Here is a 15,111-nt window from a genome sequence, read left to right on the forward strand (position 1 = left end):
CAACTTATAGGGTTAAATCCATTTAACACATTTAGTTGAATATAATTCATATTAATTACGAATTGTTGAAAATAATTCATATTAATTACGAATTTATAACACATTTCCTGTAAGAAATGTAAAATAGTTAGGTAGTAGGTAAAAATTATGAAAAATAAAATTTGGGTGGATATTAGTTCGCCCTTTGGTGTACTGGTTAGTATGTTAACTTACCACATCTTATGTACTGAGTTCGATTCACTACGAGACCAACTTGAAATCCCTTTTAAAAATTGTAATTACACCAATATTTCAATGGCTTTGGACTAGATTTAAAACAAAACTAATTAATTTGTCTCGATGTATGAAATGCTCTAGGTGCGCCGTATTCGGAGAACATATCCGGGCAAAAAGAAAAATGAGAGTGAACAAAATGTTAAGAACCGGTTTTAACGTGAATTTAATAACAAAGTTTTTTCATAATTTTTATTTTTATGAAAAATGATATTCACAAAATTGAATTCAGTTTTCTTATTTTTTATTATTTTTGCACCACAGTAGGCAGAGGGGCCCAATTACAGTGGTGAATCACATCGCAGAACACCCAGGCTTGAGAAAAATCAGATTTTTTTTTGTTCTCACCGTGAATCGAACCCGGAACCTTCCGTGTAAGTCAAGCGTCTTTACCACTATACCACGGAGACCACCAGTTTTTGTTATCGTAAATCATTTATTGAAATTCTGTACGTTCTTTTCAAAAGTATCGTGCATAAAAATAAAACAACTAGGTATGTTATTATTTTCCTATAAAATCTGTAAGTAACTTTTACTATTTTCGTAAGTTGTATTACTAGTTAAAGTGTACGTGCTGTCAAAAAGATCTTCATAGGTAAAATCTGATAATTTTTTTCCTAGAATAAGTTGTGTAACTCCTGGATATACAATATGCAGATGTGTATTATATGTTTTGAAAAAAACAAACAAAAGGTATTAAATTCGTATATTTTATTCAATTTGGATGTGAAAAGTTTGTAGAATTCCGTTTATCCGAACTCCATCCATCCGGATCGCCAAATATCCGGATCGTTATCAGGAAATAAAAAATAACGGAGATAAAACCACGAGTTCCTTTGTCAAAGCAATGAACTTTGCTGGATATGGTTTAAATACATTTTTAAGGTGATTCCAATTCGCTGTATTATTTCAAAAGCAATAAATAAGGGATCCTAGAGTTAATTTTGTGTTATCTTTCAAAATATTGCCTTAATTCAATTGTTAATCCAACTATCCGGATTTCTGCTCATCCGTATAAAGCCTGGCACTCATTAATCCGGATAATTGTAATGTTACTGTAATACCGTAATTTAACTTGGTCCTCTTGGTGGTCAGCGCGTTTGCCCACTTACAAGAAGTCTCGGATTCGATTTCCAACATTTTTGTCGTGAGATATTTATTTAAAAATGTGCTTTTACACTAGAATATTTCAGAGTCCCTTCACTGGCACGTGAAGAGTTAAATTAATTATCTTACCTTCATGTAACAAAATATGATCTAGGTGCGGTGAGTTATTTGGTTTACTAATGCAGTGCCCTATTCACTGTTAGGTGCGGAAAATGAAACGATTATGATGATGAATATTAATTCATGACAATCAAATTATTTTTCACATATACGTCAAAATATAAAGTGAAAAAATCTATTAATACAGCGTATTCTTTTTAGCCAAATACGTTTTTTGCTTATGGGCATACTGTGGAAATTAACGATAACGTCCGTCGGAGATTGTTCAAATACCTGCATTTTAATCAGAACGAACACAACACACGTCGTTTTACTACGCAAGGCAAATACAGGAGATAGACAAAGACAACAATATAAAATTATTCATTTATCTGGCGATTCCTCAACTGTTGAGGCAGGTGCACGTACGTGACGTCACACACTTATTTCTGACTCGTGCGATGGGGCTCCGCCGTCGGTTTTAGTTTAGTGTTTTTATTCGTTTAATGAAGTTTTGCAAGTTTGCACACTTAGTAAATAGTGTTCTAATGATTAGTTTTGTGAAGTGTAGTGTAAGTGGCAGTGTTGTGTATTAAATGTGTCCGAAATGTCGAAGAATAAAATCGCTGCGAGGATTGACAGTCAATGTGTCGAGGTAAAAAGCAAGGTACGGCCACAAATACTTAAAACTTTATTTCTCCCGTGATTTGATCGACTCAGTAGATGAGTCGGATGCATATTTTACTCATCATTATTACTTTAATAATTGGATATCACGTGTTAATTTTACTTCCTCTTCCTTGTTTTCGTGATTCCGTTTGATATATGTAAATTCCTCGATGCAAAGTTGGACATATCAACAGTTGGAAGTTGGGAATTGTCATTAGACGTAATTGTTGTGTATTATTACTGCTTAGCCTTAAAAGATCGACGGTATCATCGATGTGATGTGAAAGCAGTTTTTAAACAAAGTCTAGCAATCGAATTGGTAAAGTGAAAATTTCTCTTTGGACTTTCCTAGAGGTATCTGTCAAGCAATTAAGCGAGATCCGACATAGCTCAGATTCAGATCATACGAATCAAGAACAATTTGTGGTTTGTTTTAGATGTTTTACCATATTAATTAATTGTATTCGCATAACATCCGGAATTTGAACAATTTGCTCCGAAATTATGAGCCACCCTAGGTTTTTTCTTAGAAATAAAATTTGTGAATCACCTGTCATTATCTTAAATCTCATACAGTATTTTCTAGTGAAAAGATCTTTTCGATTAATGCATATTTAAGTGGCCTCCGTGGTTAATTGATTAAGATGCTTGACTCGCACACGGAAGGATCCGGGTTTGATTCCTGGTTGGAAAATAAAAGTTAAAAGTAATTATTTTCAAGTCTGGGTGTTCTGTGCTTTAATTTACCCCTGTAATAGGGCTTCTTGGCGTGTTATGATGCAAACAAAAAAATTGTATCGTATTTTAAAGCCTGTAATCTGTCATCGGTTGGGTTAATGGATCATTTTACGCGCTGTAACATTCACCATTCTGTCTATGTTTGGTCATTCATATTTGAAAAAGTAAAAAAAAACATATTATCAGGCGTTTGTAGATGAAATAATTCAGTCAGATGAATATCACCCGCATTAATAAAGGTTTTTACCTCTAACTTCACAAAAATCAACAGATGGAAGAATGAAAGAAATGGGATGTTTAAATATAGGCAGAATGGTGAATGTCAATCGCTGTATGACGTAAACCAGCCAATGACGGGTCGTCAGCCCTTTAAATGCATAGACTTCCGTATCCTCTTTCAAAAATGTTTTCACTCTCTGTTGGAATAAATTTCAATCTTAATAACTCGCGTGGGAAATGAAATTTAGCCTTGTTTAAATAATCAAAACTTTGTTGATTCACCACTCTGCCCATGTGAACATTTGTATTTCTTCAATTTCTCCATCTGTTGGATTGTTGCCAAGTGAATAATTGGCTTTTCAGGATTATACCTGAAGTGGCCATCGGGTCTAAAATACTCTTTCAGGTTTCTTGTCCTATTTCACACACATAACTGAATCCTTCATCTGCCCGGTCGAGGACAGTAGCAAACAATAATAATGAGTACTAATGAGGAAGATTAGTGCCTAGGGAAATTGGATGAAATGTTTTCTTTCACGTGGTAAAAATTGGAGCATTTTATTGTACAGCGAAGTTTCTCAAAAATGCATTAAAAAATTAATGAAAATGTACTACTTTGAAACGTCACAAGTTCTTGTGAACAATAACAAACCAATGAGTAAGTTGAGCCCTATGGAAAATTTGATTTAAAAAAATTCTTACATGCGGTCAAAATTAGAGCATTAAATTGCAAGGCAAAGTTTCTTAAAAACGTACGAAAAAAATAGTAAAAAATATTTTAATAAAAATAACTTTGACTGACGTCACTAGTTTGGATGAATCAATCAATGATAAGAGACTTCTGAAAGATTTCCGGTTTACGGTAAATCAACGGACCAATCGACAGAACTGACCGAAATGCGTAAGAGAATTTAAGACTTAAAACGTGGAATAATTTCAGAAATACAAGGTTTAAAAAAATCATACCACTGATAATACGATACATACAATTAAAAAAAAAGTTTTTGGCTTAGTTTAATAGTCTACTAACAAATAAAGAAACCACTGAACTTCCTCATTATAGCGGTTTTTGTTGTGATAGATTTCCGGTTTCTGGGTAGCCAGTTTTTTTAATACATTTAGTGTATTTTGACAGCTACGGGGTTCTACTTCTCTAACAGCACTACTCGCCGACGACAACTAGTGACGTCACGGGCGGACTAATTTCAAAAAAATGATAATACGATACATAAAAAAATATGTTTTTTGGACAATTTTGATAGTCTATTACCAATTTTAAAAAATTAAAAAAACCTCTGAACTTCCTCATCACAATTGTTTTAATTTTGCAGTTTGACGCCGAGTTCCGCCGGTTTTCGGTGAACCGTTCACAGTCGTCCAAGTATGAAGAGTTCCGCTCCCTCGTGGAGCGTCTGCACCGCCTCAAGGACACGGCCTTCCTGGTCTCCTACACAGACCCCGGGGACGGGGATCTGCTGCCCATCAACAATGACGACAACCTCGGCCGAGCCCTGCACACGGCGCGACCCCTGTTGCGTGTCATCATACAGAGAAAAGGTATTATTTATAATATAAAGGTATTATAAATAATTAAAGATAAAATTGTATTCAATATATCCGCAAGACTTTAAATCAATTAAAAAATATCAAAATGTTTGACTCAATGAGGAGGTTCAGTGCTACCGGATATTGGATTTAAAAAATGTTTTCTTACATGCTGTAAAAATTCAAGCATTTTACTCTACTGCGAAGTTTCTCAAAAATCTAAGACAAAGTTACCATTAACATATCCATATATGCAGTGGCGGTTTCCCCTTATGTCCATTGGGTCAATGACCCCTCAAAATTTGCCACCAATCAAACTAATTTACTTAAAATACATTATAAAGAAAGTTTATAAAATAATGCAATTAGGTTTTATAATATTTTTTAAAAAATCATTCACTCAAATATATAAGAACATATTTCAGTTTCAGTGCCGCAGAGCAGCGTTTATTTTATAATTAAAAAATACATATAATAATTTGTTACCCACTAAGTCTAAAGACTTTTTGGTGGGACACATTTTTTTTTTTATGCCAGGTTAGTAATTTGTTAGTATTTTAAAAGTTAAATGTAGGTATTAGAAATTTTTGTTTGTGGAATTATGATGGCGATAGTTGAGAGTGAAATATATTTTTCGACACTAAAGCGAATAAGACCTTTATAAAAAACTCTATGAGCCAAGATAAAGTGCACTCGCACTCGCTATGTTAGGTATTTTGTAAATTTGTGTAACATATTAGAAAAATCCATGTACACAAAGATATATTTATGTATTGTTACAAAAAAAAGTTGCATTAAAATTATTGTGAAATGTACCTGTATGTACATGTATGACAGGGTTACGAATGATGAAATCAGGCGAGAGTGTAAATCTGAGACAAGTATAATTGATAAGATTAAGAAAGGGTCTCTGAGATGGTTTGGTCACGTAGAACGAATGGACGACGAGAGAATGGTAAAACAAGTATATATGGCAAAAATGAACGGCAACGTTAGACGAGGACGACCAAGGAAGACGTGGCATGATCAGATAAACCAAAATCTTAAGTCTGGTCATGTCAAAAGCAGACAGAACCGAAGGGCATGTATGACAAGATGTATGTATGTGGAAGAGGCTAGGAGTGTATGCCAGGATAGACATGTGTGGCGGTCCATTCTCTCTGCCTACCCCTACGGGGAAATTGCGTGATGGTAGTAGTAGTAGTAGTAGTAGTGAAATGTACCTATTTAGTAAAAAAATGACCCCCCCTATTTTTAACCCCTTCAGCCGCCACTGTGAATATGGTTTTATAAATTAACTGCTTTAAAATGTTACAGGTTCATGTGAACACGTTTTAACAATAACCAATCAATTATAGCAATGTGATAAATTTCTGGTATCTAGGTAGCCATGTTTTTTATGTTTGGTGTGTTTTGACGGAAAACACACAAAATCAGGAAAATTAGGTACAAAATAAAAAAAAATTGATTTAGTTTCAACAACGAAAACAACAAACCATCACGCCGTTTCTCCGTAGGGTCAGGCAGAGAGGATAGAATGCCATATCACTCTATCTTTGCATACAGACCTCGCTTCCGCTACATTCATACATCTTCTCATGCACGCACGCCGATTATTCCTACTTTTGACAGATAGTCTTTTATTAACAAATAAATTAACCCCTGAACTTCCTAATTATTGAAAAATAACTGTAATGTATGTTACTTACTATTTTTATTTCAATGTTAAGCCAGCAGCCTTAAGATGATTTGCGAATGTTTTAACGAAATCTATTTGAAATTTAGTTGTTGGCGTATTTTAGCTTTTCCAATACAAATCTAGCCTATTAAGACCGACTCTTGTGGGAGCTTATTCCAACCATTAAGGATGAATCCGGTTTTCTTCATCTCATTTTAGTTTGAACATGGAATCCAAATTTCGGCAGCAATAGTGACTATTGAGTATTTTATGTCTCTATAAAGTCAACCCTGCTTAAGAGTAAAATATTTCGATACACTTCTACTAGAACAAGACATCATTATTTCCTTATTCACCCAGTGGCGTACAGAGCTCTGCATTATCACTCAGTATCTAAATCATTATTGTTACCTGAAATATACGTACTTAGCCGGTGATTGCGTTTCCCCAAGTAGTAAAGTTATACGAATGAACTTAGAAATTACAATATTAAGTCACGTTGCAAGTCTTTAATACAGATTGTAGACAAATTTAAGATCATTTTCTTGATTGTTGTAGTGGAGTGAGGTGACTTAATTTACCTAACCATCCATGCGCTTTGTAGCTGCAATAATAATATAATTATTATAAACCTGCAAATGGGTATTCGGATCGAATTGATACAATTTCCCATATTATTTTAATTGTACCAAAATAACATGACAAATAAAACAAAATTAAGGCGTCAAATTCAATTCAATTTATTTATTTTAAATATAACATATACATTACAAACATATATTTAATACGTACATATTATAAAAAAGAAAAAAATACGTGAAAGAGACTCATGTCAAAGTAGTAGGAGAATCCTGCTCCGGAAAACCCATTCGGATACATGGAACAGATCAATATCCGGAGCGATGTTGTTCAGCATAGCGATAGCCCTCCTAACAGGCATAACCATAGGCAGGTTGCTCCTGTGTATCGGAATATGAAACAATCTATGCTGACGCTGTCTTAGGTGATTATCAGGAACATACAAACCAATGCTCATCATAATATCAGAATTATCGATCACACCGCGCAACAATCGATAAAAATGTGCAGTCAAATACACATTCCTTCTAGTCTCTAAACTGTTGTAGCCGAGCATACCCTGGACAAACTCGGTCGGGTAGAGCCGAGGATAATACCCGCACTCTCTCATGTAGATATATCTCAGAAACTTATTTTGGAGTTTCTCTATCATAAGAGAGTACTTCAGTTCAAGTGGCCCCCAAATCATTGAGCCACTCTCGTCTCTACTTCGCTAAATTGGGACAACATATCAGACCTTGAGCGATGGTCTGATATTATAAACGCACAATACTCTCCGATAGCAAGAGTACTTGCCTCTTAAACATAGTTTCACACAAAGATGTCGATCGCCAAAGTGATCTTGCAGGGGGCAATTATAGTGGCCATTAAGGAACTTCTACATTAATTTATAATTTATATTAGAAATTATTCTCAATCAAGAGTTTATATTCCATCATCATTCTGCGTTTGTTATTTTTTATATGTTTTTTTCCCCTAAGCCAGGCATTTTTCTGAAAAATCAGGCAGTTTAAGCACCCTGAACAGGCATCTTTTAATTTTGAGATGGTAACCCTATACACAATGATATTTCTACTGCATTGAATTTTGTCTATTGACTTAATGATAATAAAAATGTTTGCCTCGTGATAGACTATCATCATCCTGAATTGACCCACTGTCTGATAACAACACACTAATGGTGATTACTAAATAATGCTTATCAAACAATTTCCTGCGAGTGGATATACTTATACTTACTGATTATCTGTTGTCCCTTTCAAATCTACTGTTGACTTTTTATTCAAGGATTACATATGATGATGTAATAACTTATATTTACATATAAGTATATAAGTTATTCATTAAAAATACTTGGTACACTTCCACTTATTTGTTTGACCAATTAGCGCTTTCACCCTCTAATGGGCATCTTCAGACTGGCGAATATAATACAATGTAAAAATAATTTTTAAAAAACAATCAATCTATAGGGGACAATCCCATATTGAATTTACAATTTTGAATAAATTTAAAAGGTCTATGATTTTTCTTCTATCGTTAAGTTTTGACAAATTTAATGCTTTTAGTAAAAAACCGTAATTTAAAAATTTGTGACGGATTCTATGTTTAAAATTTATATATCTTAAGAATTTTTTTTTGGACTCTTTCGAGATAAGTTTGGTGACAGTTGTAGTAAGGAGTCCATATTGTAGAGTTATACTCTAACTGGCTTTTCACTAATAAAGTATACATCAACTTCAGAGTGCCTATGTTTTTGAATTCCTCAGTCACACGTAATATGAAGCCTAACATTTTATTTTTTTATTTATTAAGGAAATCATACAGTCTTTGTATAAATACAAGGTACAAAAGTACAATTAAAAAAAGTAAGACAAATTACAGATTTCACATTAATTTATTATGAATGCAGGAGGAGAGGGAAAAAAATAATTGAATTCTAAAAAAATCTAAATATAAATATTTTTTAAAAAGCACATAAAAAGGGAGAAGACATTGTACAGCTGCAACTCTACTTTCCTCCCTCTCTCTCTGCTTCCATGAACATTTATATTTCTTAGTAAAAATTCACAACCAAAAATAATTAATTAGATGCAGATACATAGTAGATGTACATATGAATAAGTATAAACTATGAGTTGAAATTAAAAGTTTAAATTAAAAGTTAAAATTAAAAGTTTAAATTAAGAATTAAAATTAAAAAGTTAAAATTAAAAGTTAAGAGTTAAGCAGGAGATAAATTTAAAATGTCTAACAGATCTGATAAAAATATGGTATTTACAGTGCAATATGTCGATGTCACTAAAACTGTCATTACAGGTAATCTGTATTCTTCGAAGAGTGCTATTTTTCATATAATTAGTAATATTTCATATCATTGAGTTAGGAATGTCGAAGAGTACAGATTGACGAGTTCTACGGACAGGGACTCGATATGAAATGCTTCTAACAATTTCTGGGCTATCAATTAGGTTATTAACAATTTTGTAGAGAAAGCTCATATCCAACATGTGAAAATTAGCGGACTCAGTCCTACTTGAAAATAAAGCATTATTTTTTAAATCTAATTGTTTAAGAAAATAGTTTTGAATATGTTCAATACGATTTTTGTGAGTATTGTATTGAGAATTCCAAATCGGCGAACCAAACTCTAGGACACTTCGTACATATGAAAAAAATAATTCTTAATGACTCAGCTCTTGTGAAAGGTTTGGTTGATCGTATAACAAACCCCAACAAGATAATTTGAAGTTAGGCTAAATTGGTAGGTATTACAGTAAAACTGCAATTATCACATTAAAAACTTACTTAAACATACTTCAGCCCCACGGGAAACTGAATACAATAAATGTTTTCTTGCGCGCGGTAAAAATTGGAGCATTCAATTGTACGGCAAACTTTCCTGAAAATGTACGAAAAATTTAATAAAAAACATTTTGATAAAAACGAACTACTTTGAACGACGTCACTGGTTCACATTTATCAACAGTCTGTATTAAATGCTGTAGCGAGACTTATTTTCGGCATCTCTAAATTCAGTCACATCACTTCTTCGGAAATTACACTGGCTACGTTTTCCACAAAGGGTGGAATACAAACTCTGTTCCGGAATATCTAAGGGAACTATGCATTCCAGATGAACTAGCTGACAGGCGTCTTACGCTTATATCAGCTACGTCTACGGCGAGAGAAAAGGTTATTATACCTCTACGCAAACAGCGCACTAAGTTCGGTGAACGCGCATTTGCGGTCGCAGGCCCTATGGCATAGAATGCTCTCCCAGTAGAGGTGCGAGGCTGTGAGAGTGAAGCGATGTTTCGAGAAAAACTTAAAACCCACTTGTTCTCTAAATCATTTGAATAAGTCCGTAGCATGTGATAACAAAATATTTTTTACAAATTTAAAAGTTTCAATGATAATAATATATTTATCTATAGAATGACTTTGTAAAGCGCCCTTGAGGTATTATATTACAAAAACGGCGCTGTCTAAGTTATCCATAATAACAATAACCAATGATGAGAGAGTTATGGAAAAATTCCGGTTTTCTTGCCGTAAATGGACCAATGGGCAGAACTGATCGAAAATAAGCGGAAGAGAACCTCTGACGTCACACGCGGAGTTATTTCAGAAATACAACAATTAAAAATCGTAGCGCTGATAATACGATATAATATAAAAATTTGAAAAAAAAAACCACCGAACTTTATCATTAAATTAAAATTAAAAACATATTTATTTTTTATTTCTTGATAACGATTTGGATGTTTGACAATCCGGACGACTGGAGTTCGGATAAACGGATTTCTTCTGTGTATTTTTTAAAAGATAAACACTAAATAAATTGTATTTATGATCTTTTTTCGACGCAATTGGCCTTATGAATAAATTGAAATCAATGCCCACGTAATAAATGCTGGAAGCGTGTGCTAGTGATTAACAGGCTCGGTTGTTGGCATTGTCTGTATTCATTATGCAGCAATTATTTAGCACATAGTAATTACAATACATTATCTGCTATGCACATTGCGCTTTGCAACAGTCATTTCATACTTTAGTATTAAGCTAGTGGCTGTAATATACTGCTGCAAAACAGAGTCGTGTGATTAGGGAAATATCACATACTACTACCGATCAAAATATGTTAAATGAATTAAGAAAAAATAATTGTATTTTCAAAATTAATATGGATATTTTTTTATCTTATTTGTTTTTTTTATTTTTTATATTTATTTTGTTTTTTACAATATACATAAAAGGTAAAACATAGTATTAAAAAATAAAGGATAATTACATAGCAATGAAATGCATATTAACAGAAAAATAGTCAACAAAAAATCCCACAAAGGCATGGCCTGTTCGTGGGTATACAAAAAATGTTTATGAATTTTCGCTCCTATAATAAATAGACAGTTATAATATTTTTGTGCAATATAAGAAAGAGAAAATAAATTTTCCGTAAAAGATTATAAGGTACTTATATTGTGGAGAAATGTTTTCATATATAACATTTAAAATAAAATTGTAAAAAAATATGTTCCTACAAAAACGCGACATGTTTGGCCTTGATTTTGTGGAGTCAAGATTCGTGACGACGTTTTTTTTATTTTTTTTATTTATTTATAAATCATATAACACAAAGTATAATACATTGAATTACATTCCCAGGAGTTACTATAACTCAATTCGGGACATAAATAATATTAACATTTTGAAAATAACACATATTGAGAACAACGAAGAAATAAAGCAAGTTTAGCACCTTTATAACTAAATATTCAACAACAATATATACGCCTAAAACCTTTTCCTACACAAGCAGAATAAATATATATAAAAAAACGCTTTTAAGAATATTAAAAAAAGGAGTGAATCCACTAAAGCTAGGGTTTCCTAAGACAGCGGTGCCCGTAGCTTAACGGCCGTAGTGAACGGTGATGCGGTGGACAGCCGTCGTAACGGTGACTAGAGAATGGTTTCCTATGAAAACGGTGTTAAATGGTGTTGATATCGCCGTTTTCCTAGGAAACCAGTCTCTAGTCACCGTTACCACGGCTGTCTACCGCATCACCGTTCACTACGGCCGTTAAAATACGGGCACCGCTGTCCTAGGAAACCCTAGCTTAAGGGAGATAAAGGCATTAGCATCACATGCCATGCAGATGATGCTGTCATAGTGATGATGAGAACATATCCATCTCAGTTAGTAAACATCTGGATGCCTAAGAAATATATTTAAAATTTAAACGTTCAAAGTTCAACATTTGACCAAATCGTGACGTATTAGGGGCGTGGCCATGGCAATGAACCGTTTTCGCGGTAATTAAAAAATATTTTTTATGCTACTTGCCAGTCAGTGAAGAATTCATTTCCTTCTTTTACACAGTCCAATAAAGTGAATATTTATTATTTATTTATTTATTTATTAACGGACATTGTCCATGTATACAATTTATAAGGTTTAAATATTACAATAAAATAATAGTTGAAAACATTTAAAAAAAGAAAAGAAGCATTGACAAACATAAGGGACATCGAGACAAGATCTGGATTATTTATTTAGTGCTCGTTTAAATCGTTTTAAACTTAAACCAAAAAAGTCCAGATCTTGTCTTGAGTTAACAATACGACAAAGACTGGTCATAATTATTGTTTTTTTTTATTTTTATTTTTTTTTATTTAATGCACCTCTTGATTACCTTCTTTAGGCACAAAGATGCCAAGGCCATCATATTACAGAGAGCTACGGGCAGCTTTTCTCGTTTGGCAACGAGCAATTTTTCCGCGTGTGGTGGGCAAGCTGAACTGTTTTCTTTGTAGATAATTATGTATTAAAATGAGGAAGTTAATTAGTTTTTTAAAAATATATTTTTGTTAACTAAGCCAAAAAAATATATGTATCGTATTATCAGCGGTATGATTTATTAAAGTTTAGTATTTCTGAAATTACACCGCGTGTGACGTCTCAAGTTCTCTTCCGCTTCTCAGTCGATTCTGCCGATTGGTCCGTTCACTTACCGTAAACCGGAAATCTTTCATAACTCTCTTATCATCGCTTGATTCATAATATGGGTATACTGGCAAAAAACGTTAACTCGAAAATATGCGGATTTGACTTAATGATGCAGTTTTGTAAAGTTTTTTAACGCTCTACAAACTGGCAAAATACACTAAGCCACATTAAATTTTATATATCTGGAGTTTAAAAAATAATTTTAGGTTAAGGCTGTAGTCGGGTAAAATCCACGCAAAATGAGGAAATCATACGATTTTGCCATTTTAAAACTAATGTTTTTTAAAAATCGCGCAATAATAAAATATAAGAAGTTAGATAAAAACAATATTTTTTAAAGGTATTTCTACGAAATAATATACTTAAAAGTTTTATATAACTAAAATACAATTACTTTTAGACCGGCAGATTAAGCCATTTCAAATTTAGACTAAACTTAAGTATCTGGATTGTCATGTAAAGACTAAATGTTGAACTAAAATTTGTCGCAATGATTTGAAGATAATAAATTTAACATGAAAGTGGCCGAAGCAAAATCTTTTTTTTTTTTTTTTAAGAAATACAAGCATTTTAAATCACATAAATAAAATTTATTTTTACGTAAAATTATGCCTTCGGTAATACTATAAAAAAATTGACATATTTTAGTTAAAACATTTTTCTCTCTAATTCTGGTTGTTTGGTGTCTGGTGGTCTGATAATTCTAACAAGATCTTATTAAGGTTTTTATTACCTTGATACCTGCCCTTATTGGGTAATATGAATTTTTTATTATTGCGCGATTTAAAAAAAAAACATTCGTTTTAAAATGTAAAAATCGTTTAATTCATTTTGCGTGCGTTTTACCCGACTACAGCCTTAAGTCGTATACCGGGTATTTTATGCAGGCTAAACGCTTTAAATAACTTAATATTTACTCAATTTATAATTAAAACATGTTATTAAATTAACGAGCACTTAACATCTTATTAATTTGTGTACCTGGGAAGTATGTTTACTAGGGACGGAAAGGCCGAGAAAGATATTGAAAGGAGGGTGAGTGCCGGGAACAGGGTGAACGGTGCACTAAAATCTACTTTGGCAAACAAATGTTTATCGCAGGAGGCTAAACTAGCAGTTCACAACGGAGTTCTTGTTCCAACTCTAATGTATGGGAGCGGAGTATGGAATTGGAAAAATAATGATGAAAGTAGGTTGAATGCTGTCGAAATGCGATCCCTCAGGCGAATGTGTGGTGAAACGATGTATGATAGGTGCACAAATGTCGAGATCCGTGAAGTGTGTAAGGCTGAAACGTGCATTACTGACAGAATCAAGAAAGGGGTGCTGCGTTGGTTTGGACATGTAGAGCGAATGGACAGCGAAAGAACGGCTAAAACGATCTACGATGCAGAAAACGAGGAAGACCGAGAAAGACATGGCACGATCAAGTCCATCAAATACTTGAAGATGGACATGTCAAAAGTAGGAATAATCGGCGTGCGTGCATGAGAAGATGTATGAATGTAGAGGAAGCGAGGTCTGTATTCCAAGATAGAGTGTTATGGCGTTCTATCCTCTCTGCCTACCCCTACGGGGAAACGGCGTGATGGTTTGTTGTTGTTGTTGTTGTGTATTTAAATACGATATAAAAGAGTAAAATTGGAACAATACTTAAATGCTTGATTTCTCAAAACAGGGATTTGAGAGTTAAAGCTTTTTTGCCAGTATACCCACGATATATGTATTTTTGTTCTTTTTTGTGTTTCTGATCCTATATTTGAGGTGATATACTCATGTGTCTGTGTCAGCTAATTGCTCGTCCCATCTCAATACAGGACTTTTAGTCCCATGGAGTCTCAAATAATGTGTAATAAACCACATGTATGTAAATAAAGAATAATCCAGAAGGGGCGTAGAATCATATTTGAATACATCGGACTGTGTCTAATAATTCCCCCACTATGCCTCACTTTCGCCGCGCGCATTCGTGATGCCGCCGCGTAATGTTGCACGATGGGAAAAAAATATAATTATAACACAAATGTAAGGTAAAAAAAGAGCAATCTGTTAGTTTCTCTAAAATTTTATTGTGCACGCGGAAATATTGATTGACACAACAGAGTAGATAAGTAAAGGGTCATTTAATAAGAGTAATTGAATTAATGAACTTTAAACTCAAAATATAAAACAAATTTTATTTTCCATAAAA

At 33.3% G+C, this 15,111-nt stretch overlaps 1 protein-coding gene across 1 annotated transcript in view; it reads left to right on the forward strand.

Annotated features, from left to right (window-relative positions):
• The first annotated feature begins 1,771 nt into the window (after positions 1-1,771).
• Positions 1,772-15,111, forward strand: part of par-6 (partitioning defective protein 6) — a 45,552-nt gene continuing 32,212 nt past the window's right edge. The window contains exons 1-2 of the mRNA XM_088230774.1: positions 1,772-2,146; positions 4,437-4,662. Coding sequence (XP_088086900.1) covers positions 2,087-2,146; positions 4,437-4,662 — 286 coding nt within the window. The 5' untranslated portion in view covers positions 1,772-2,086. The remainder of the gene's footprint in view (positions 2,147-4,436; positions 4,663-15,111) is intronic.

Source organism: Micrasema longulum, unplaced genomic scaffold (assembly GCF_059751315.1).
Source record: "Micrasema longulum isolate JH-2025_06_02 unplaced genomic scaffold, ASM5975131v1 h1tg000818l, whole genome shotgun sequence".
Lineage (NCBI taxonomy): Eukaryota > Metazoa > Arthropoda > Insecta > Trichoptera > Brachycentridae > Micrasema > Micrasema longulum.